We start from the raw sequence: 23,021 nt of genomic DNA, 5'->3' as shown, positions 1-23,021 counted from the left end.
GAGACCACCATGGAGCTAGAACAAAACTAGAAAAGTCTAAGGGAGTGCCCACACATGGTGTGCAGGTCTACAGAAGAAAAACAGGTCTGTTTCTGAAGTTACTGATTATATGAAAGTGCTAAATTCCCATTTGACATGGGGAAAGATATAGAAATGCCCATGCAGAAGACATGTTCTAAACTTTGCTCCATTAAACATCACATTTCAAATACAACACCGTAGGACTGCAGGCCCATCTCTCCGCAGTGAAGAGCTGACCAAAGCCCCATTGGTGCACTATTAAAAAATAAACCAAGAAGCTGAAGGTGGTGGCGCCGACTTTAATATCACAGGAGGCAGAGGCAGGAAGATCTGAGAGTTCAAAGCCAGCCTGGTTTACACAGTGAGTTCCAGGAGCCAAGGCTACACAGGTTGTCTCAAAAAAACAAGGAACAACTTATCATTTCAAGTCTTAGGTTCTTGGCTCCTGTCAAAATATGTCTAAGCAATGAACAAACTGCCTCAGTAGGGACACACTGAGAAAGAGTAATGAGCCAGCCTTACGATCAGAATGAAATTGCTGTTTGTCAGAATACCATTATAAAACCATTCTTCAAAAGTAACACCTTCTTAAGATAAAGAAAAAAATAATAAATCTGTCATTTTATTTAACATTCATTCTGAAGTTACAGTTTTACCAATACAATCTGCTTCTAATGAAGAAATTTTAGTATAAGCCTAAAAACATGCATTTATACAACAGTAAGATCTTCGACATTCCTAAATAAATTACATACATGATATATATTAACAATAAAGAATACCAATTTGAGAATTCAGGACATTTATTTTCTGCATGGGGATTTAACTACTGTGTAACACTCACACAGCAGTTACGTGTACTAGGTAGTGAGACACTAAATAAGCATATTCAAAATGTCTACAAACAGACTTTGTTTTTTAGCGACAAAATATTCAGTCCTTGACATCTTCTCACTCACCTAGCACCAGATGCAAGGACTTAACAGTAAACATGTACAGTCTCATGCTTAAAACCTAAAGCATGCATTGAGTCAAATTTATATATTGTGATCTATACTATTATGTATGCAATATATACTTCTTACTAACATTTTATACATTAAGTTACCCTGCAGCATTCTGGAATTTTAACATTTATGCAAAACGGTTTTGGAAGGTTTATAAAACAAGTTTCATGGTTCATCTGCAGGCTGGCTTGGGTCAGTGGGGAAATGGCAGCAGTCTGAGGTTTAGACTGAATGGAAATGGTGCATGTAAGACACCTATGTACACAGATGACAAAGATCTGTACAGCTGGAGTCACCAGTGCAAATACATGCATTTTGAGGTACTTATTTTTTCATGGTCAGGTATAATTATGCAGTCATTTTTCTCAAGCACTGAAGATTTAAGACCTAATCAAATGAAAAGCCTGAACTTTAAATATCAGATATTTATATAATTAATTTCCAAGTATTATGCTTTTAATGAAGATTCAACATTATAGGCTTAGATACCCAATTGAAAATATTTAACAGTAGATTTTTCTCATTGTATAGACTGATTAGTAATTATACCTGGCCAAGTGACAAATAGTATACTTGATATTCTTGCAGGAACTGTAATGAAATAGTAAAATACTTCATTATTGCTTCATTGGACTGAGAACCTAAACGGCAGAGAAGCAGTGTTCAAGGATGAAACTGAGCATCAGAACAGTGACGCATGCCCCCAAACGTCCTCTGTGCACTACAAACTAAGAGGTCTCCACATTGTCAATACCATTGGCATCTACATGGATACCGGGCTCCCCACAGAAAGAAGCAGAGACAAAGTGGCCAACACCGGGACACAGACAGTTCTTAAGCTCTGGCAATTCTTGCTTCAAGCGTTCCAACTGCTCCACTTGGAATATATTTGGCTGTTCAGGCATCCAATCGTATATCCTATGGTGAAACAAAAAAGTAATGTAATTCCATGTTTACTAAAGCTGCCTGACTTAACCTTTACAAGAAAATTCATTTTTAAAAGTGCCTGAGATGCCCTTATTACAGAGATTTTATTCTGTTCTGTGATAAAACCAAAGTGTTAACAGACTGTTCTTTCACAGCCCTGGTTACAAAGCAATTCTTCAAATCAGAAAATGGAATCCGTAGGTTCCAGCGATTCTCAAAGTGTATGTCCTCTAAATCAATTAACTGGTGGTGCCTTATTTCACAGGAGAAAAAGCTCCTGAGAGCTGGAGCTTGTCCCCAGTGACACAAGTACAAGTGAACAGTATCTAGTGTGGAGAGAGCAGAGAGAGCCTCTGGTGAGTGAGGCATGCCCAACAGCTGTGAAAGTCAGTACAGGAGAATGCCAACTAACAGACAAAGCCGTGAAATTGTAGAGACTGGAGAAAAGACAGCTGCAGTATCAGACAAAAGTTTTAGTTAGAAAAAGAAAAAAAAAAAAAGATCGATCGCCAGGCCATCCACAGGAAAAACAGCTTTAAAAGTAGCACAAGTTTCCCTTGATCTGAAAGTAAAGTGGGAGGGGAAGAAGGATGAGGTGGAGCCAGAGCAGCAAATTCAGTACCTCACTCTGGCCACGGCTGTCCCTCCCTCCGACACTGACTTGTGAGGTAAATAGATGCCTCTTAGAATGGAAGATGAGGTCCACGGGAGGGCATGGTATTTTAGAAGACCACCACCACTTCTACCAGCAGCAAAAGAATGTGTTAACCAATTAAAACACAGAGACAACCCACCCCCTTTACCCTCGGTTCTCTCAGCTGACCACACTAGCAGCCAGCTAAAGTCCCCCAAATATGATGCACACATTCTTTTATGAGGAATCCGATCAGCCAAAAGGTAAAGCCCTAAACACTAAGTAACCTCAGAGGTCTGAACAAGCAGGCCAAGACCACCCTAAAACGACACCAACCTCAACAATCCACTCACGAACCCAGAGCTTCTAATTAATTTTCTAGATTTCAATCTCATCTAGGAAGCCAAGAATACTTTTAAACATGGAATATGAAAAAAGACAAAACGGACTAACTGTCCTGACCTGGGAAAAAGAGGACTTTCATCAGACATGCTCCCCACTTTCAGCACAAAACAAAGGCCTCAGGAATTCAAAACACAATAGCATATAAGGAAAACTCAACAGAAACAGAGGGGAAGGTTCAGAGTAAAATGAAGAGCAAAACAGAGAATGGATTACAAGTGTTGTGTCCAAGAGTCAATGATACAGAGGGCTAACATAAAATTGAATCCAGAAATGTACATTCCCTGTTTTCTCCAGTACCCACTCTATCACTGAACTACATCCCACCTAAAGTTCCACAGCTCAACATTCCCCAAACAAGGTCTCATGTCTGGTTTTAGAACTGACCTTCTGATCCTGTACCAACACTGTAACCAAACAACTATGCTGCATGCCCAGTCCAGTCTTTAATGACACACATCAAGCAAGAGGCTAGTGGGGTACCAACTGCTCAGTACAGGGGTAAAACCACTCAGAAGATCCATTTCTAGGATTTCAGAGCACTGGTAACAAAGTAGATTCTCTGAGCCTCAAAAGGGGAACAATTATACTTGAGGAAACAGCAACCAATGTGACTTCACAGTTCTCAATGCTAACACAGAAAACAGAGCATGATTAATAAGAAACAAAGAAAATCTACAAACATTTACAATTAATTCTGGTCCTCCTCTCTCAGAATAAAGTAAAGGATGTGCTCTGTTTCAATGATAGCAAACAAGGAGAAGAGATATGGTTGTGGAGACAGAAGTTTGAAGACTTGAAATGCCAGCAAGTGGCTGCTCTCAGGAAGGTGGCCTGTGCCACAGAAGCCAGCTGGTCTGTACTGGGACATCTTAGTGAAAACAGGAAACCACTGCCACTTCAGTGGTCTTGTAATCTAAGGAGACTGTCCCCTAGCCTCAGCCAGAAACTTGTTTTAATACAATATGCCTGAACCATGGGCTCCTGTAGTTTCCTTCTCACCTGGCAGGACTTTACCCTGAGAACTGGCCATAGGTATGATGGCCACTCCAACTTACTCATCCTGCAACTCTTCTAAAAATGTCTGACTCAGACATGGATGCCTAATTTTGCTGAGCTAGCAGCTGAGTGAATCACAAAGCCAAGTCAAGATTTGCATCTAACAGTACAAAACACACAATGGGAAGAACTAAGGAACCTTGTTTTTAATCTTACACACATGTATCTGTATTGTGAGTAAGCAAAGTTTTGGAGAAATTCTACATCTATATTCATGAGACCATATCAACACTAACAGCCAAATTATTATTAAGTAGTAGAATAAGCGATAGAATATATAGCTAGAACAGAAGTAATTTATAGCTAATACAAAAATGGATTAAGACCACAACAAGGCATAAAAATTGAAATTCATATAAATATCAAATGGCATATTATTTAAGGATTGAAGTAAGACTAAAGCTTTTTGAGAGAAATTAAGGGGCTGAGAAAAGGTGAGGGAGGGAGGGAAGAAGGGAGGGAAGGAGAGGGAGAAACTGGGATTATACAGAAGCACAGAGGATTTAAAATCACTTGCCTTTAAACTCACTACAAGTGTTTGCTGTATTTTTCTCTCTTCTCTCTTGTTCCCCTCTTCTTTGAAGCTGTTGGTGGTGCTTGGGACTGACTTAGGTCATTCACAAGGCAACCTAAGTGCTCTGTCACTGGTCTATGGACTCCAAGCCCCTAGAATGGGTCAAGCTAGGCACTGGTAGGCATGCCTCCAATCTCAGAGCTTGCATAGAGGCAAAAGGAGTAGGATTTCAGGGCCTGCTTCGCTATACTAGATCCTGTATTGTTTGCTGTACCAAAGCCAGATGAACATTTAACAAAGCTATAAAGGTCATCCTAAATTAATCACTCCCAATGAAATGTTAGAAAATAAAATGTAACAGTTTTACGTTACAAATAAGGACTACCTGTCCAATCTGTGCTTTAATGCTTCTGTAGAGAAACAGTTTTTCATCATTGAAAATGCATACTTAAGGTTGGGCTGCAGGTCAGGTGCTCTAGTGTGTTCTTAGCATGCATCCCCAGCATCGTTTATAGCAGGGTGGTGGCCAACGACCATAATCCCAGCATCAGGTGGAGACAGGAGTATTAGGAGTTCAAGGTCATCTTTAGCTATATAGTAAATTCAGAAACCAGCTGGGGCTATATAACAAAACCAAACCTATACTATCACCCCTCTTTCATGAGTTCCCCAAAGGCTCCAAATCACTAACCACTCAAAACCACCTAAATTTGTCCATTTAGAAACATACAGGCCAGGCAGCAGTGCATGTCTTTTATCCCAGCACTTGGGAGGCAGAGGCCGGGGGATCTCTGTGAGTTCGAGGCCAGCCTGGCCTACAAAGAGTTCCAGGAGCCGGGCGGTGGTGGCGCACGCCTTTAATCCCAGCACTCGGGAGGCAGAGGCAGGCGGATCTCTGAGTTCGAGGCCAGCCTGGTCTACAAGAGCTAGTTCCAGGACAGGCTCTAGAAACTAGAGGGAAACGCTGTCTCGAATAAAACCAAAAAACAAAAAAAAAAAAAAAAAAAAAAAAAAAAAAAAAAACAAAAAAAAAAACCAAGAGTTCCAGGAAAGCCAGTGCTGTTACACAGAGAAAACCTGTCTTAGAACTCCCACCCTCCCCCAATAAAACAACCAAAAAATACAAGTAAATATAATATAAAAAAGAAAAATAATAAGAAGACAGCAACTTGGCCAGGGACAACTGAAGGAATAAAAAACTGGTAGTTTGTTTTTATTGAAAGCCTTAGTAACTATTAGAATTTTATATTATACAACAAATATTTTCACACCAATATAACCTCCCTTGTCTCTCGGACCCCTAATTAGAGCCCATGCCAGCCTGGCCCTCCAAATACCTCAACAGTCATGCCCTGCCTCATACATGCGGAACCTGGGCCTGAAAGGTAAGTTCTATCAAGAAAATATGCCCATCTCAAACTTCCAACTCTGTCCCTCTCTTCAAAGATGCTGAGCCAGGCAGTCTTCCTCAGCACTTGGTATATCGTCCTGGTAGTCATGTCAGCATCGGGCTCCAGCCATGAAAGTCCTCGAGAGGAAGGATTTATTTTCCTTAGCAAAATCATCCATGGAATTACCTCACAACCCATCTTTTCCTTGCCCCCAAATACTTGCAGTCATTTTTTCTTCTTCATACTCAACAGATACACATGAAATTTCCCAACATTTGCTAAAGTCAGTATTTTTTATCAAATTGTTAATATAAAATTAATATTTTTATTTTGTTAGTTGGAAATACCTATTTTAAAAAATCCAGCCACGCTGGCTGGAGAGATGGCTCAGAGGTTAAGAGCATTGCCTGCTCTTTCAAAGGTCCTGAGTTCAATTCCCAGCAACCACATGGTGGCTCACAACCATCTATAATGGGGTCTGGTGCCCTCTTCTGGCCTGCAGCCATACACACAGAAACAATGTTGTATACATAATAAATAAATAGATAGATAGATAGATAGATAGATAGATAGATAGATAGATAGATAGATAAATAAAATATTAAAAAAAAACCCAGCCAGCCATTCTGCTTTATGCAAAATAACCAACTAGTTTAGAAGGCAGGTAGACAGGTAAGTAGCATGCAGGCTATAATTTAAGGCAGCAGAGCACCTAGGCATAGTGACTTTCAAACTCTAAGACTAGGCTTGGGAAGTTGAGATAGGAAGACTAAGCCAGCCTGAACTACACAGTGAAACCTTTCCCTGTCTCCAAAAATCAAAATAAATTAAGTTAAACAAGTAAGTGAATAAACTAGACTAGCTTAGACAAAACAGTGGGAGTAAAATCTTTATTAAAAATAATATAATTTATTAGGACAAAGCATACTATGTATTAAATCCAAGGGAGTATATTTTTGGTTTTCAAGCTGGTCTGGTTCTTTAGAACCCAAAACCTCAAAATAAAAATAAAAGAGTAAGAAAGAAAAGCAACCTTGAGTATCAGCAACTATTAGACTATAAAACTTGTATCTTAAAAAATACTAATTCCTAGAAAACTGCTTCTCCAACTAGTCAATAACATTTGCTCCCACAGTCTTTATTTTATTGCCCTAGCCTCTGAAGACAGTAAACAAAACAAGCAAAACGCCTTGCTCTTGTGTGTCCCACACTCTCTCTGTGTATGCATTAGGGAACAGAGAGGCATTAATTCAAAGAGGCCAGGAAGGAAAGTAGACATGGTGTAATAAATACATTACATGTGTGTCACTCACTGATAAATGACGTTGAGCAAAGTAAAAGCAGTGCCCTGTGAACAGAAGCTACTGGCAAGTATAGTTGAAAAGCCTTCCTTCAAGTGACATTTCAGCATACAGGAATTTCTCTCTGAAGCAAAAAGAAACAGCACATGGAGGGAAGTCATGAGAGAAAAGATCCCAGAGGAAAACAGGACTGAGAGGTGACAGAACTCTGTCATGAAGAACCTCAAGGATTTCCCTGAGAAAATAGAATAAGCAGAGTGGCCATTTATATTGAAACCAAGGTGAAAAGAAGGGACAAAAGCTTAAAAAAAGGTCAAGGAAATGTCCTGAGTTGGATACATACATCACTGGGAATGTATAAAAATATAAAACTCCACAGAATTCAAATGAGATCAATGTAGTGGTTTGAATGAGAATGCCCAGTTCCTGGTAGACAGACTATTTGGGAAGGACTAGGAGTGGACTTTGAGCTTACAAAAACCAACAGGCCCAGTCTGTTTCTGTCTCTCTCTGCCTCCTGCTTGTAAATCAGAAGTAAGCTCTCAGCTACTGCTTCAGCACTGTGACTACCTGCCTGCTGCCATATTTCCTACCATGATAGCCATGGGCTCAACTTCTGCAACTGCAAACAAGACCCCTACACTAAATGCTTTCTTTTGTAAGTTGCCTTTGTCATGGTTCCTTTTCACAGCACAGAAAGTAACTAAGACAATCACTGAGAAAGTTCTGACAGACAGGAAACACGTGTGGGACAGGCAGCTGTCTTCAACCCAAGGTAACTTGTACATTTGGGTTAAGGCTTCTCAAGTGGCTTTGACATAGTTCAACATCTGGAAAAAGCTCACAAGCTATCAAGATAAACTTTAGGCTAAACTACATCATTTTAACCTAACTAAATTTAACAGTTTAGAAAAAAACAAGCTACACCTTTTATAACATTCCATGGAGATTTTTTACAAGAAACAAATACCTATCATATATTAGACCATTTACTCCAAATTCCTTCAGTTTCCTTCTGTTTTCAGGATCATTGGTATCATCACCCCAGCAGAAAATGACCAATCCCTTAGCTTTTGCCTCTTGGATATAAGATGGGTTTCTAAGCAGATCTTCAGTATGGGCATTAATCCCCTGAAGGAAAAAAAATTCATTGTTTACAAAAAAAGAAATGTCATTATAAATACTAAACTATCAGACTCAAGTGCTCTTTAGAGGAGATGAAACAGGGGGAAATGGGCAGATATTTTTCTTATAATTTCCCTTATTTAATGGATTATATACATGTGTGCATGTAAACACAACATATTATTAATACCTATATGTAATTTATAAGCACACTGAATGTGTAGTCATTGTCAGTTCTCTACTTGACATTAGTTAAACCAATAATCAGCTGTTAGAATAGGAAACATTATTTAAGCTGGGTGTTTGTGGCGCACGCCTTTAATCCCAGAACTTGGGAGGCAGAGGCAGGTGGAGGAGCTCTGTGAGTTTGAGGCCAGCCTGGTCTACAAGAGCTAGTTCCAGGACAGGCTCCAAAGCCACAGAGAAACCCTGTCTCAAAAAACCAAACCAAACCAAAACAAAACAAACAAAAAAACAAAAACAAAAACAAACAAAAAACATTATTTAATACTATATAAAAAAGAGAGAAAACGTTTGTAGAAGCAACATTTAATGTACTTAGCAGGCTGAGTTTATATATTTATCATTGTATGTGTGTGCATGTGCTTGTGCTTAACAGTAACAATAGAGTTAATTATTTTTAAAGAAGAAAACTGGAACATAACTCACCAAAATATTTTCAAACTGTGCAAAGCTCATAGCAATGGGTGTTGTCCTAGATCTGAGGTCCATGAGTTCAGGGTAAATATCAGATTTTCCTTGGGTCAAAAATAATATGGGATATTTATTTTGCTTTTGCCGAACCCTAAAGAGACAGGATAAAGAAAAAAAAAATGGTAGAAAGATAATAATGTTACTTTGAAACTTTAGAAACTACTAAAAAGAAAACAAGACAGAAAGAAACAAAGATATGCATTATGGCTCTTGCCCACAATCCCAGTTCCAGGAGGTTGAGGCTGGAGGATCACTGCAAACTCAAGGCTAGCCTGGGCTACAACAGTGAATTCTGGTCTACAGATTGAAAACTCTCAAAAGCAGAACAAACAAAAAGAACAATCCTATTACTCAGACACAATCATGTCAAACATAAAGATTTAAAGCCTTTATACACAAGCGTACAATAATCTTAGAACTGTAAAATGGGAAACCGCAGGAGGGTTTACAGCTTGTATGGAGGACAAAATGCCAGGCGTGGGGATACAGGACCCAGTACAGTACAGACAAAGGGGTCACGGTGAAGAGCACTTGGGAAAAAAGCGCTCTTTTTCAGGAAGGAAAGAAATGGACAACTGGCTGAGGACAAACCAATACTGCCTCCCAAAACCTAGCTATAATCAAAGGGTGCAGAAACAAACAAAAGAACCTGAATATTACTCACATTGTACAAATATCTGCATCAAACGAAGAAAATATTATTCTCCTCTTCCCAGAATTTTCTAAAACAGTTTTTAAAATTATATCCAAAAACAGATTCATGTCAAAATATGATGATAAGTTGCCATCCCATACTCCATCCTATATAGAAAGAAGGAAATGCGAGGCCATGATACATGCTGGAGCCGCAGTGTTACACAAATGCCAAGAACAATCAGCCCAATATTTATAAATGTAGGTATGTGTTTTTCAAAGGTATATAGGATATTACAGGATACAGAGAATAAACAGATTATTAAGTTAAAGCAAATAATCATATCCATCTTTACAGTTGCCCCCCTCTTGGGAAGCAGGAGATAACTTATTTTAACACGTATCTCATGTACAGCATGACGCACAGCCTTCAGTTGTTGATGGATCTCTATCATTAGCACATCTGTTATTTTGTGTTCTTTGACCTCTGATTTGTTTATTCCCTCAATGCAATTAGTAACTAGTTCTGGTCTCTATATTTAAAATAAAATCAGATTATTTATCTAAGTAAAACCATGCAATATTTTCCTGTGGCTACCTTACTTCTATTTAGCAAATAATTTCTCCAAGGCCTATTTAATGTGGCAAACAGCAAGATCTCATTTTTTTTCTTCCTATAGACTAAATGTATGGCTATTTCTCTGCCTGTTTGTCCAGTAATGGGCACGTAGGCTGTTCCCCCACCCCCTTTTTGCCTATTGTGAAGAAGTAGGCAATAATTACCTTTACAGGGTCGTGGTCCTTTTTGGTAGATACCCATTGTGGAGATTTTTTTAAAAAATGGCCCCCTTAGGGAGTGGCGTTATTATAAAGTATGGCTTTGCTGGAGTGGGTATGGCCTTGCTGGAGGAAATGTGTTACTGTGGGGCTGAGCTCTGAGGTCTCCTATGTTCAAGCTACACTCAGTGTGACACTATAGTTGCTTCTGCTACCTGCAGATCAAGACATATCAACTCTATGCTCCCTCTCCAACACCATGCCATCTGCATGATGATAATGAACTAAATTGTAAGCCAGCTCCAGTGAAATGTTTTTCCTTTGTAAGAGTTGTTGTAGTCACATCTCTTCACAGCAATAGAACCCCAAGACAACCAGGAAGAGGGATAGGAGATAGCTAGGTTATATGGCAGATTTCTCTTTCTAATTTATTTAGAAACCTGCTTTCCATAATAGCTGTACCCTTTATATTCCTGTCCAACCATGCTCAGGAGGTCCATTTTAACCACATGGTGGCTAGTATTTGGTTTCTTTTAACTTTTTTGGCAACCATATTAAAGACATATGGTGTGATACCTGCTCGTGGAACTAACATTTATTTCACAGATGAGGAAACCGAAGGCCAGGAAGGACTGACTGTCAAAGGAGACATGATTATCTAGTGATAGCACAGCAAATAATTCAGGTACTGAGACAACAAGGATCAATTAAACAACCAAAGGCTATGGTTTTAAATGTAACAAAATAAAATACATTTCGGGAAACCTCCAATTTACTATGACTTAACTATTTTGACATAATCTTCACAAACCATACGATGTATCAATCATTATTATTACAAAATATCAAAATTCTTAAATATTAAGTCAAAATAATTCTCAAAGCCTCAAAAAACAAACAAAAAACTACATATTAAGAAAATCTTGGTCACAAATTTGCCGTCTGAACCAGGACTGCCTTAGCCTGATATAAAGGCAGTTATGAATTTTTCTAAATGAAACAAATCTAGGCTTTTGGTCCAAATGCACAATACATCAGGACTCCACATTCCAGGCAACCTTTCACCATACATACCTTCCTCTAGTCCAAAATGCATTCAATAATCCTTTCTTTCAAAGCTTTATTTTTTAAGTTATGGGTTTATGTGTGGGTATATGCACATCATAGCAGGTGCCTGGGCCAGAAACATTGGTTCCTTGTAGACTTTGGGTTAAGGACAATTTAAGGACCTGATGCTTAACTGAACTTGTATCCTCTGCAAGAGCAGTAAATGACTTCTACTCTCAATAGTTAATTAATCATTGTTTTCCTCAAATAGGAAAATAAAATCTAAGGAAAAAGGACTTTATTTTGTCCTTATTCTGCTTATGTCTCAGTACTCAGAAAATGCCTGACCTTTACTAACTTCTCAGTAAATATTTGTGGATAATGAATAATTAAACCTGGGAATGATTTAAAACATATTTACAAAAATTTCTTCTCCTGTGGTAATATTTAACTAACAAATGCTCTTAGAAAATTATTAAAATATTTTTAGAAGTAGATTATAAAGAAATAATTAGTGAGAGCTTTGACTATTTTTTAACGTACCAAAGCTATTTACATTAATGTATACACAAGCCACAAGTATACCAAAACTTTTACAATATACACTAAGCAATTAAAAAGCATTCAAATACTAGTATAAGTGTAAAGTATGCTTTATTAAAAGTCTTGGTGCAGCAGGTAAAGGTGTTTGCTACATAAGCCTGACAACCTGAGTTTGATCCCAAGTCTGTGGTAGAAGGAGAGAACAGAGTCCTAAAAGTTGTCCTCTGACCTTCATGGGTACCATGGCACCCTTACACATATTCACAAAAATACACACAAATTTCTTTGTCTTCAATTCTAAAAGGTTCAGCAAACAATGTGCTTCAAAGAAAGAAACACAAGACTTCAGTTTTATTCAGTGTCATTAAAATCAAAAAGAATTAACAAAAAAATTACTTACCCTGTGTTGGCAAATCCATTTTATTTCTATATTAAATCCTACATCTTCTGGCAATGATTCTAAAACCTACAGTGTTGTGTGTTGATGATGAATTGTGTTGGTTTTGGCAAGATGGTTGGCAAAATAAGGGGGGAGGGAAACAGAATTATTACAAAAATCAGTAAGATTCATTACCAATATGCTTTGTTATCATTATAATTCATTATCTATTCTAATACTGAACTAAAAACACAGTAGATTTTTATGTTAAATAAGAAAAAAATTTCAAAAAGCAGTAGGCTTAAGTAATATCTTTGATAACTCAATTTTCATCATAAAAATAGACCCTTAAGCCAGGCAGTGGTGGTGCACACCTTTAATCCTAGCACCTGGGAGGCAGAGGCAGGCAGATCTCTGTGAGTCTGAGGCCAGCCTGGTCTTCAAGAGCTAGTTCCAGGACAAGCTTCAAAGCTACAGTGAAACCCTATCTTGAGAAGGAAAAAAAAAAATAGACCGTTAACTGTTGGGGAATATTATTTTCAAATGTGTGACTTTTGTTTACGTTGCATTTGTTTAACTCTGTGAAGCTGTGTTACTGCGCCTGTCTAAAACACCCAATGGTCCTAATGATGAATGGCCAATAACAAGGCAGGAGCAAGGACAGGTGGGGCTAGCAGGCAGAGAGTATAAACAGAAGGAGAAATCTAGGAGAGAGAAAGAGGAACAATAAGAGAACAAGGAAAGGAGGAAACTAAGGGCTAGCCACCCAGCAACTCATGGAGCATGAAGGAAAATAAGACATACAGAAGTGAAAAAGATAAAAGCCCAGAGGCAAAGGTAGATGGGATAATTTAAGAAAAGCTGGCTAGAAACAAGCCACACCAAGGCCAAGCCTTCATAACTAAGAATAAGACTCCATGTGTGATTTATTTGGGAGCTGGATGGTGGGCCCCTCAAAAAGTCAAAAGAGTAAAATATCCCACAACACTAAACCTAAAATCTTCATCATTCCTTTAAAAAATATCTAAAGTGAGCTACTGGAAGCAAGAATTGAATTGAGGAAGACTTATCACCCTAACTCTAAGCCTAACCCTAACTCAAGTCATGCTTTCTGAATTACATTCAGATAATATACTAAAATAAGATTAAATAAAATCCTTTAATTCCAGCACTTGGGAGGCAGAGGCTGGCGGATCTCTGTGAGTTCGAGACCAGCCTGGTCTACAAGAGCTAGTTCCTAGTTCCAGGATAGGCTCTAAAGTTTCAGAGAAACCCTGTCTCGAAAAACAAACAAACAAACAAAAAAACAAAAAACGAGATTAAATAAGTCATCATTTTTAACTTTTTAAAAGGTGTCATTGTTCAACAAATACCATGTTAATTGATAATCCCCCCAAAATACTATGCCATTGAGGTCCATAAATCAAAAAGGCACACACACATACATAATAATCATAATCATAAGCAAGCTGTTTATTCTTTCTAAAGAAATGATCTGGACACATGGCAATCTGATGATTTAGGGAGCTGTAATTGGAAATCAATTAAAAATATGATAGGAGTGCTTGATTGAAAGAGGTCCTAAGCAAACTCCTACCAATACCACCAAAGCAAAAAACAAAAATTCAAGCAATTACCAGCATGAACAGAAGCATAGTTACTAGACCAAACAACTGACTTGAAAGAGGGGTTCATTATGAAAGTACTTTCCTGAGGCTGTAAATTGTCTCGTTTTTAAAATATTATTATTACTATTATTTTAAAGACAGGGTCTCAGCATGTAGCACCTGTCCTGGAACTGACTGCACATCAGGCTGGCCTCACAGAGAGCTGCCTGTTTTTGCCTCCCAGAGTACAAGACGAAAGGTATGTACCACTATGCCTGGCCAATTTTTAAAATCTTAATACTAGTTTTTGCATTTTCATAGTGTATTTCTGAAATCTTTTTTTAAACAAAGAAGGATCTTATGTTCTCTCCAGACTGTAAATTTTAAGTACTACAAAAAGGCCTCTTCCACCATCACATCTTCCTTCCCCCTCTTTTCTTCCCCTTTGAGCCCTCTCCTTTCCTTCATACAGAAACATGCAAACTTGCTATTGATACCAAATTAGCCCAATGAGGGAGGTCTTACTCAACTAAAAGTTAAGCAATTCTTTAAAACCAGCTGAGCCTCAGAGGTGATAGTCAGCACCTGCAATCCCAGCACTTGGGGCAGGCAGAAAACCAGGAGTTCAAAAAGTCTAGGCCAGCATGAGTTATGTGATATCATGCCTCAAACCTCTCACAACACCCATGATAATAAACTGATAGAGCCTTTTTAGTGCCCATTTAAGAGAGTAAAACAAACCATTATGCAATCAGGTATCAATGAGATAGCTATGTCCAGGTACCTCAAGGAACTTACCATCTTAAGAGAAGGAAATGGCTGATTTTCAGAAAGGAAATTTTCTTCCTCAACCAGACTTTCTGAAATTTCAAATTATAAAAGTGTGGTAAATAAAATTCACTAGAGCAGATCTACCAAACCCTAACAGAACCCCGGCACTGAAGCAATTACCAGATTTTAGGCTTAGTATTTCTTAAGGCCCTTGCACATACTACTTTTAGCCATTAAGAAGAACCCCATTTTCTAAATGAGCATCTAGCAACAAGACTAGTTCATAATACTTCATGTAAACATCATCCTTTGTGGCCCCAACAAGTGATTTGTTTTTAATAAAAACTGTTAAGATGACTTTCTAAATAGTAGTGAGAAGCAGTAATTTCTCTCAGTGAAATTCGTAGTTGTATCAAAACCAGTTCACTAATTAGATTTAGAAAATCTAAGGGTTGGACCATAGCTAGGATGGTAAAGAGTTTACCTAGCATGGATGAAGCCCTGGGCTCCAGTCTCAAGACCAAATAAAAGTAAGCATGGCATATGCCTGTAATCCTAGCACTCGGAAAGTAGAAGCAAGAGTGTAAGTTTAAAGTTATCCTTGAGCAGATAGTAAACTTAAGGCTAGGTAAAGCTACATGAAACTGCCTTTTAAAAAAAAAAAAAAACAGGAAAATCTATGGTTACTTTTGTTATCATAATCTTCTAATCCAAAATGGATTACATTTTTAAGAATCATAGAATTTTCTCCTAAAAGGAAAAATATCAATCCACGTACATCATAAATTTAGGTAAAAAATTTGCAATTGAATAATTAAAAGTAAAATTTTTGTGTACTGTCATAAAATATGTCTATGAAGTCATTATTTTGAGATCATCTTGGGTCTAAAGTAAATAAGCTTTCACAAAGGCAGTCACGTGAGTGCTGGCCCTTTGCAGAAGACTGTGAAAGTCAGTCTCTGGACTATGAAACCACTGTCCTGCCTTTGAGAGACAGCATAGTCTTGCTAAAGAAAGGGAGCACAAAGCAATAGGTTTCAAGAGTCTCAATGAATTACTGAGCTCCGTTGAGAAAGGAATGTAAAGTAGTCCTCCACAGCAACGCTGAGGCCAGACACTGTGAGGACACTGGGGCACAAAGTAGTGAAGTAAAGTGACCTGTTCACAGTCACAGCTAGAGGTGATAAGGCTGATCAAACTCCTGGCACTGGACTCTGTACCTGAGAGGTACCCTTCTCTGTAATAGTTAAGAAGGTTTGGAAAGAACTGACATAAAACTAAGGGAAGCCTACTATGCACATAACACTCATCTGAAAAATCAATATAAGAGCCACACATTTATGAAATTGTATTCAGACAGACCAATACTATAGCCATTAAGATGACCAAGGATACATTAAAATAAATGGGGAATATCCATCCTATCAATGCCAATCATAAACACAAAGCAGTGATTCCAAACTGGTACATACGTTTCCGATCTTTGGCTTTTAGTGCAGTCACATGAGAAAGCTAGAAAACAAACAAACAAAATACAATTAGAAAAAATCCATAGTTTATGAAGGTAACTAGTAATTAAAGGTAATTAAAAGTAACTAGAAAAGCTAGCAAGCTAGAAGAGATAAAATGTGCAATTACCAGTTTAATAATAAGCATTAAGCATTATGGTACTTTCTATATAAAATCATTACCAAATGCTTATGGGGTAAAATAATTTAAAAAAAAAAGACCCTAAGTTACCAGGCAGTGGTGGCACACACCTTTGATCCCTCAAAGGCAGAGGCAGGGGGATATCTGTGAGTTTGAGGCCAGCATGGTCTACAGAGTGAGTTCTAGGACAGCCAGAGATACACACAGAGAAACACTGTCTTTTTTTTTTTTTTTTTTCCGAGTAAGAATCTGTTAACAGTTTTATTTTTTTTATGTTAAATACCATGGGACAGGATTGTAAGGATGAAAAACTCAGTCAACAAACTGCCTCACAAGGGGTAAGAAAAATTCTGCCATGATATTAGCAAAGGTAAAGGAGAAAATTTACACAGTAAGAGGCACCATTTCCCCACAGAAAACCTCTTGGCATTTCCTGAATGAGTGAGATTAGCAATCTAAATAAATCATATTTCAAGAGGTAACAGCAACAGATAAAATTTAAAGGGATTATTAAAATAACATTTACAAGACTGAACAATTCTTGAAAAAAAAAAAAAAAAAACAAACCAAAACAGAAACTCTTAAGTTAGGAAACTATTTGTACTTAGTTATTAACTTAAGTATCTAACAGGGATGAGATACAGAATCATGCAAAGTAACACAGCAAAACAAAATATACTAAGATCTGAATTATGAATAAAACTATCACATAAAAGTCCCATTGCAAAACATGATGGTTCTCTAAAGAGCTTCTACAGACAGAAGCAACCTAAGACTGAACATACACTCCACAGCTGAGACTTACAGGCTAATTCCTTTAAGAATGGAACCCATGATACCAGCAAAAAAAATTAGAGATGAGAATAAACGCATCCCTTAATTAGACCAGAAACTAAAATATACTTCATGTATGTTGAATGCATAGTTATTCTTAAGTGCAGAGAGTATTACTAAACCAGACAAATGCAAATCATACTAAAGCTGAAGGAAAATCCATATTTTTGTGTCACTGTTAATACCTTCAATAACTGGAGCTGGTCAAATGTTAATTCTTTTACTGGAATTTCAAACAATTCAACTCGATCAGCTTCAAATTTCTATTAGAAAAGAGAGAGGGAAACATTAATCTGTTTTACTATTTCTGAATGTTTTACTACATACACCCATAACCTCAATTTACTGAAGATGAGATAGCTCCTAGGTAGCCATCATGAACCCATCTTGACCCCATGCTGTAGTATTACGCCAAAAGGACCTAATACTACAGGAGCTCTTGTCTGGCTCCCTGTGCTGTAGGCATAGAAGAGCCTACAGCCTTGCACATGCTAGACAAAACCTCTTCTCTCTGAGCTACACCCCAGTCCCTGGCTTTTGTTTTTAATGCAGGCATCCAGTATCTGGAAGAAAAAGACATCTGGAAGGGATGGAAGCATTGGTGTCAGGCATCATTTCCACTGCCTCCTTCATGCAGTGTTCATTTGACATTTATCCATGCTACATGCCTAGGAAATCAACATGCAAATATATAAGCGAATTAATTATTTTTTCTAAGCTTTTCAAATACCTAACGACTAAAAGTAGCAGCCACACAAAGAAATTTCCATGAATATGTGTCTGATTATCTATAAGCAATATTTAGGAACTACTATCAAGCATGTATTCTTCAGAGGCAAATCTAAATTATAAAGCCATATCAAATGTTATGCTGTAGGAAGTACCACTCTCTTAAGGAAATGAGTTAAGGTACCACCATTAAATTAACTCAATATTAAAAGCCACTGCACAAATATATTCACTCATGAACATTGGTACAAACCTGTATATGCACAAATTTTTTCTGGAAGGACACACAAGAAACTATTAAGAGTAAGGGAATGAGATCAAGGGAGGGGGAGGGGGCTTTGTCATTCATTTCACTCTTTGAACTACTGCATTTTTTAATGGACATGGAGAAACTGTTTTTACACAAAACTGCTAACTTAAAAAATAAAACTCGCTGGACAGTGGTGGTACACACCTTTAATCCCAACACTTGGAAGGTACAGGCAGGTGGATCTTTGTAAGTTTGAGGCCAGCCTGGTTTACAAGGCAAGTTCCAGAACAGTGAGGGCTAAATACACAGAGAAACCCTGTCTCAAAAAACTAAAAAACAAACAAACAAAATCCTAAAAAAGGAATAAAAATAAAACTCAAGGTAAAAATATACAATTCATTACTTTCATTCCCTCATTAACTCATTCAGATTCAACTTCATAGCAAGATAGTCTGTTGACAATAAGAGATCAGTAAGACTCTTCAACAAACTATTTTAGAAATAGTACTCTCTTGTAGCAAAAACCACCTTCACTATTGGTCCTTAGTATTCTGCTTCCGTCATCAATAGTGTAGATGAATCCTTTTTACCCTCCTGACATATTTCACAAAGACAGAGGGTCCTTATCTAGGTCTGTGCTTAGAATCCATCTGCGCAGCACGCAGAGCCAGCTATCCTGTCAGATTCTGTCCAACACTTGGGTCAGCTACAGCGCTCTACATAGCAGCAAACTGACCTTGACTTTAAACCAGCTCACATAAAAATGATACTCAACCATTATTTTAAAAGTGCAGGAAGTTTATCTGTATGCTCTAGGCCAGAATACAGAATACTGACAATTATGTTCTTACAGTAATAATGATAAATCTTAGGATTCTACATGTACTTTTACGCCTCCCTTTGGACTCTTCCCTGTATCACGCCTTCCTCTCCATTCTTTCTGCTTCTGCTGCACCTGTCTCACTGCTCAGTAGCCGTCAAATTTCTCTATCAGTCGCCAAGACATGGACTGGTGTTGAAGTTTAACTCTCAACATCTCTTTTTTCAGCCACAGGCTTTCCTTTCTTCCTAACTCTCCCATCTAGCCTGCCTGGACTGAGGCCTTCTACATACTAACTCCACACCACTCCACTGTGGTACCTTATAGCTTTGGCTAAACTGTGCCAGCTGACTGATTTAAGATATGAAGCAAAAACACGTGGGGTCCTGAGAAAAAATTTCTTCTGTTCTCCCTGTATGATCCAGGCCAGAATACATAACACTGACAAAATGAAGAAAATACCTGGCACGTCCCTTCATCAGCAATATCAAAAGGCAAATTTACCAACACTGATGCCTGAATTATGGAAATCATTATTCCCATCAAACCTACATCTTAATATTATAAGGGCTTAAGAATTGGCAGTATTTCACTAAGAAAATGAATTTACTAATTCTAACAAAAAAATAAACATGTAACAAAATTTCTTTTTTTAAACATTTTATGACACTAAGTAGGAAATTCAGAAATTTCAACATACCTTTTTCATAGTCAAACAGCAGGTGAGATCATGATATACCACAGGCACAAAGTCCTTTGAAAGGTGAACATCAAATTCTACAAATGCTGCACCCTGACAAAAGAAAAGGAAGCAAGTGTTTGAAACAAAATACTGGTAGACAACACATTTCTCAACACAGATCAAAATTTTTTGTTTAGAGTAAAATTATAATTTTGCACATAAAACCATAAAATCTCTTCAATATCTCACTTCAAACTTCTCCAAAATAGTTAGTCTCCTACAATTGTTCCTTTTGCAAAAAAAAAAAAAAAGTGTGTGCTGGGGTATCCTGATGCATTTGCAAACACACAGCACTTCAGAAGCAGCAAGACAGCCTTCATAATATTGCCTATGTCATTGCTATAAGCAGAAATGGAACTGAACCGGAGCACTCTGTAAACTAAACGGTTGAACCTCAGGGAGAGGTAAGGAAGAGAACACTGCAGAACCTCTTCACTCTGCTCTGGGATTCACATGAGCAGTACAGTTAGCTCACAAGGTTTTCTTAGAAAATGGACATTGGCTGGAGAGGTGGAGCAGCAGTTAAGCAGAAGATCCAGGTTCAGCTCCCTAGCTCACCTATCTATCGGGTCACTTACAACTACTGTAACTACAGTTCCAGGAGAGCTGATGCTCTTTTCTGGCCTTTGCCGGCACTGGTATGCATATGGTGCACATACACACACTCAGACCCACAAATGTGCGTGCAAACTACACTTTTTAAAAAAGGAAAATGGACAACTGGATCAAAGAAGAAGCTACAACTGCTGTTCAGTACTCAGAGAATGAATGACAAGAATGATATACATGTAAAGGTCGAGACAGAAACCTAAATTGATGAAAAAGAGGACAGGAATTGTAGTTAAGAAAATTAATTTTAGCTATGCATAACGACATATCTTTAATCAGAGGCAGAGGCATGCATAGGTCTGAGTTAGAGGCCAACCTGGACTATAGAGTGAATTACAGGCCAACCTGGGCTACATAGTGAGGCCCTGTATCAAGACAAAGAAGAAAACAAAGGCTAAAAACATAAATTGAGATACAAATGTGTACATTCACTGAAAAAAGCCAGTCAGGCTCAAAGGAAACAAAGCCTATGAATTATATAATATTGTTGTGACCACAGAAAAGTCATACATAAAAGAAATGGGGATGGTCCCATTTCTAGCACTGCATTACAGGCACTGAGGGTCCAACTTGTGAATACACAAGAAGTGAAGGAGCTCAGAGCTGATTGTGATATCTACCTTCCTGCTGCCTTAACACACACACACACACACACACAAACAAACGTATATGGGGCCAGTCGGTGATGGTGCACACCTTTAATCTCAGAATTTGGAAGGCAAAGGCAGGAAGATCTGTGAGTTCAAGGCCAGTCTAGTCTACAAAGCATGTTCCAGAACAGCCAGGGGCTGTTAAACAGGGGAACCCTGTCTTTAAAAAGACAGAGGGAGAAGACAAAGGGGGAGAGGGAGGGAGGGGAGAGGGAGAGAGGGAGAGAGGGAGAGAGGGAGAGAGGGAGAGAGGGAGAGAGAGAGAGAGAGAGAGAGAGAGAGAGAGAGAGAGGAGGAAGAAGGAAGAAGGAGGAAAAGAAGAGGAGGAAGGAGGAAGAAAGAAGAGGGAGGAGGGGGAGGAGAGGGGAGGAGGACGGGAAGAAGTACGTGGGTGTTGTCTGCATGTATGTTTGTGTTCCATTTGCTTGCCTGGTCCCAGAGGCCCAAGAGGGTATTTCATATTTTGAAACTGGATGTGAGTCACTGTGTGGGTGCTGGGAACTGAACCCAGGTCCTCTGAAAGAGCAGCCAGCCACTGAACCATCTCTCTAGCACCCTTCCTGATGATTTCCAAAGCAGGAAACAGTTTTATGGCTTTAAATAAAATACCACACGGTTTCTGCAAGAGCACAAACTACACCATTTCCTCAGAGTTCTACTACTTGCCATCATATCTTCCTACTTAAAATGTTTTATTTTATATAATCATCCATTTAAAAGAAAACTTTACTAAGAGGCAAATGATGCTTAGTTAGCAACAATGATCTAAAACTAGTTCCAAATTATGAACTATGGTCCAGTATTATATTAAATTAGTATATCTTTCAACTAAAAGGAAAAATTCCATACTAATTTTTTTGAGACAGGACCACACTGTGTAGCCCTGTCTGGCCATGAATTTACAGAAATCCACTTTCCTTGATTTCCAAGTACTGGGATTAAAGGTGTGTGCCACCATGCCTGGCTCTCCAAATACTTTTAAATACTAAAATAAATCCCAGCACTCGGGAGGCAGAGGCAGGTGGATCTCTGTGAGTTCGAGGCCAGCCTGGTCTACAAGAGCTAGTTCCAGGACAGGCTCCAAAGCCACAGAGAAACCCTGTCTCGAAAAATCCAAAAAAAAATACTAAAATAATTACTATAACCAATTTAAGATGCCATAAATGATAAGATGTCATATACTACTTGGAAAAAGAGAGAAAATGTTGCTAATTAAACCATGAATCAAGCTATTCTGATTTCAGAGAGGTAAAATATGAACAGATATTAATATTAATTCATTAAATAATAATTAATATTAAATAATCCACAGTGGATTATGTTTATGAATTTGGGTCCAAAGGCACTGGCTTACAATTCCAGCATAAGCAAGATGAACTTAATATAGTCCAATGATCTAGGACTTGCCCAAGATCTTAGATTCAATCTGTTGTACGGGGAAAAAAATAATTCAACTTTCTTTCTTTTTGGTTTTTTTGAGACAGGTTCATCTAGCCTAAGCTAGCCTCAAATACATAGTAATCTTCCTGTCTCCACCATGCAATTCTTTTTTTTTGGGGGGGGGGGCAGTATCTTTCTATTTAGCTCTGGCTGTCCTGGAACTCTCCAATTCAAAGAGATCTCCTATTTGCCTCCCATGTGCTGGATTAAAGACAAGCACCACTATGCCTGGCTTAAGCTACTTTATAAGGAACATGGCAGCCACTGTGAAAAACTATGGAAAGGAAAAGGATGAGGATGCCCTCTCATCCCACACACCAGTTAAGTCTAGAGTCTGAGCCTCTTGGTCAGGTGAAGTAAGCAAAATAAACTGATACTTTGTGACTGGATAAAAAGAAATTTAACATAATCAAGTTTATTTTTCTTTTAAGAGTATAGAATAACA

At 38.2% G+C, this 23,021-nt stretch overlaps 1 protein-coding gene across 3 annotated transcripts in view; it reads right to left on the bottom strand.

Moving 5' to 3' along the window:
- Window positions 1–609: 609 nt before the first annotated feature.
- Gpcpd1 (glycerophosphocholine phosphodiesterase 1) overlaps window positions 610–23,021 on the bottom strand; it is a 55,444-nt gene continuing 33,032 nt past the window's right edge. For all 3 annotated transcript variants that reach the window (XM_038329473.1, XM_038329472.1, XM_038329474.1), the window contains 9 exons: window positions 19,836–19,928; window positions 17,522–17,599; window positions 16,325–16,364; window positions 14,880–14,941; window positions 12,496–12,561; window positions 9,760–9,896; window positions 9,051–9,186; window positions 8,227–8,387; window positions 610–1,946 (listed from right to left, as the gene is read on the bottom strand). In XM_038329473.1, the coding sequence (XP_038185401.1) occupies window positions 1,757–1,946; window positions 8,227–8,387; window positions 9,051–9,186; window positions 9,760–9,896; window positions 12,496–12,561; window positions 14,880–14,941; window positions 16,325–16,364; window positions 17,522–17,599; window positions 19,836–19,928 (963 nt within the window). In that variant the 3' untranslated portion in view covers window positions 610–1,756. The remainder of the gene's footprint in view (window positions 1,947–8,226; window positions 8,388–9,050; window positions 9,187–9,759; window positions 9,897–12,495; window positions 12,562–14,879; window positions 14,942–16,324; window positions 16,365–17,521; window positions 17,600–19,835; window positions 19,929–23,021) is intronic.

Source organism: Arvicola amphibius, chromosome 5 (genome assembly GCF_903992535.2).
Source record: "Arvicola amphibius chromosome 5, mArvAmp1.2, whole genome shotgun sequence".
NCBI classification, from domain to species: Eukaryota; Metazoa; Chordata; class Mammalia; order Rodentia; family Cricetidae; genus Arvicola; species Arvicola amphibius.
The sequence above is the reverse complement of the archived record's forward strand: the minus strand, read 5'-3'. Positions and strand labels throughout refer to the sequence as shown.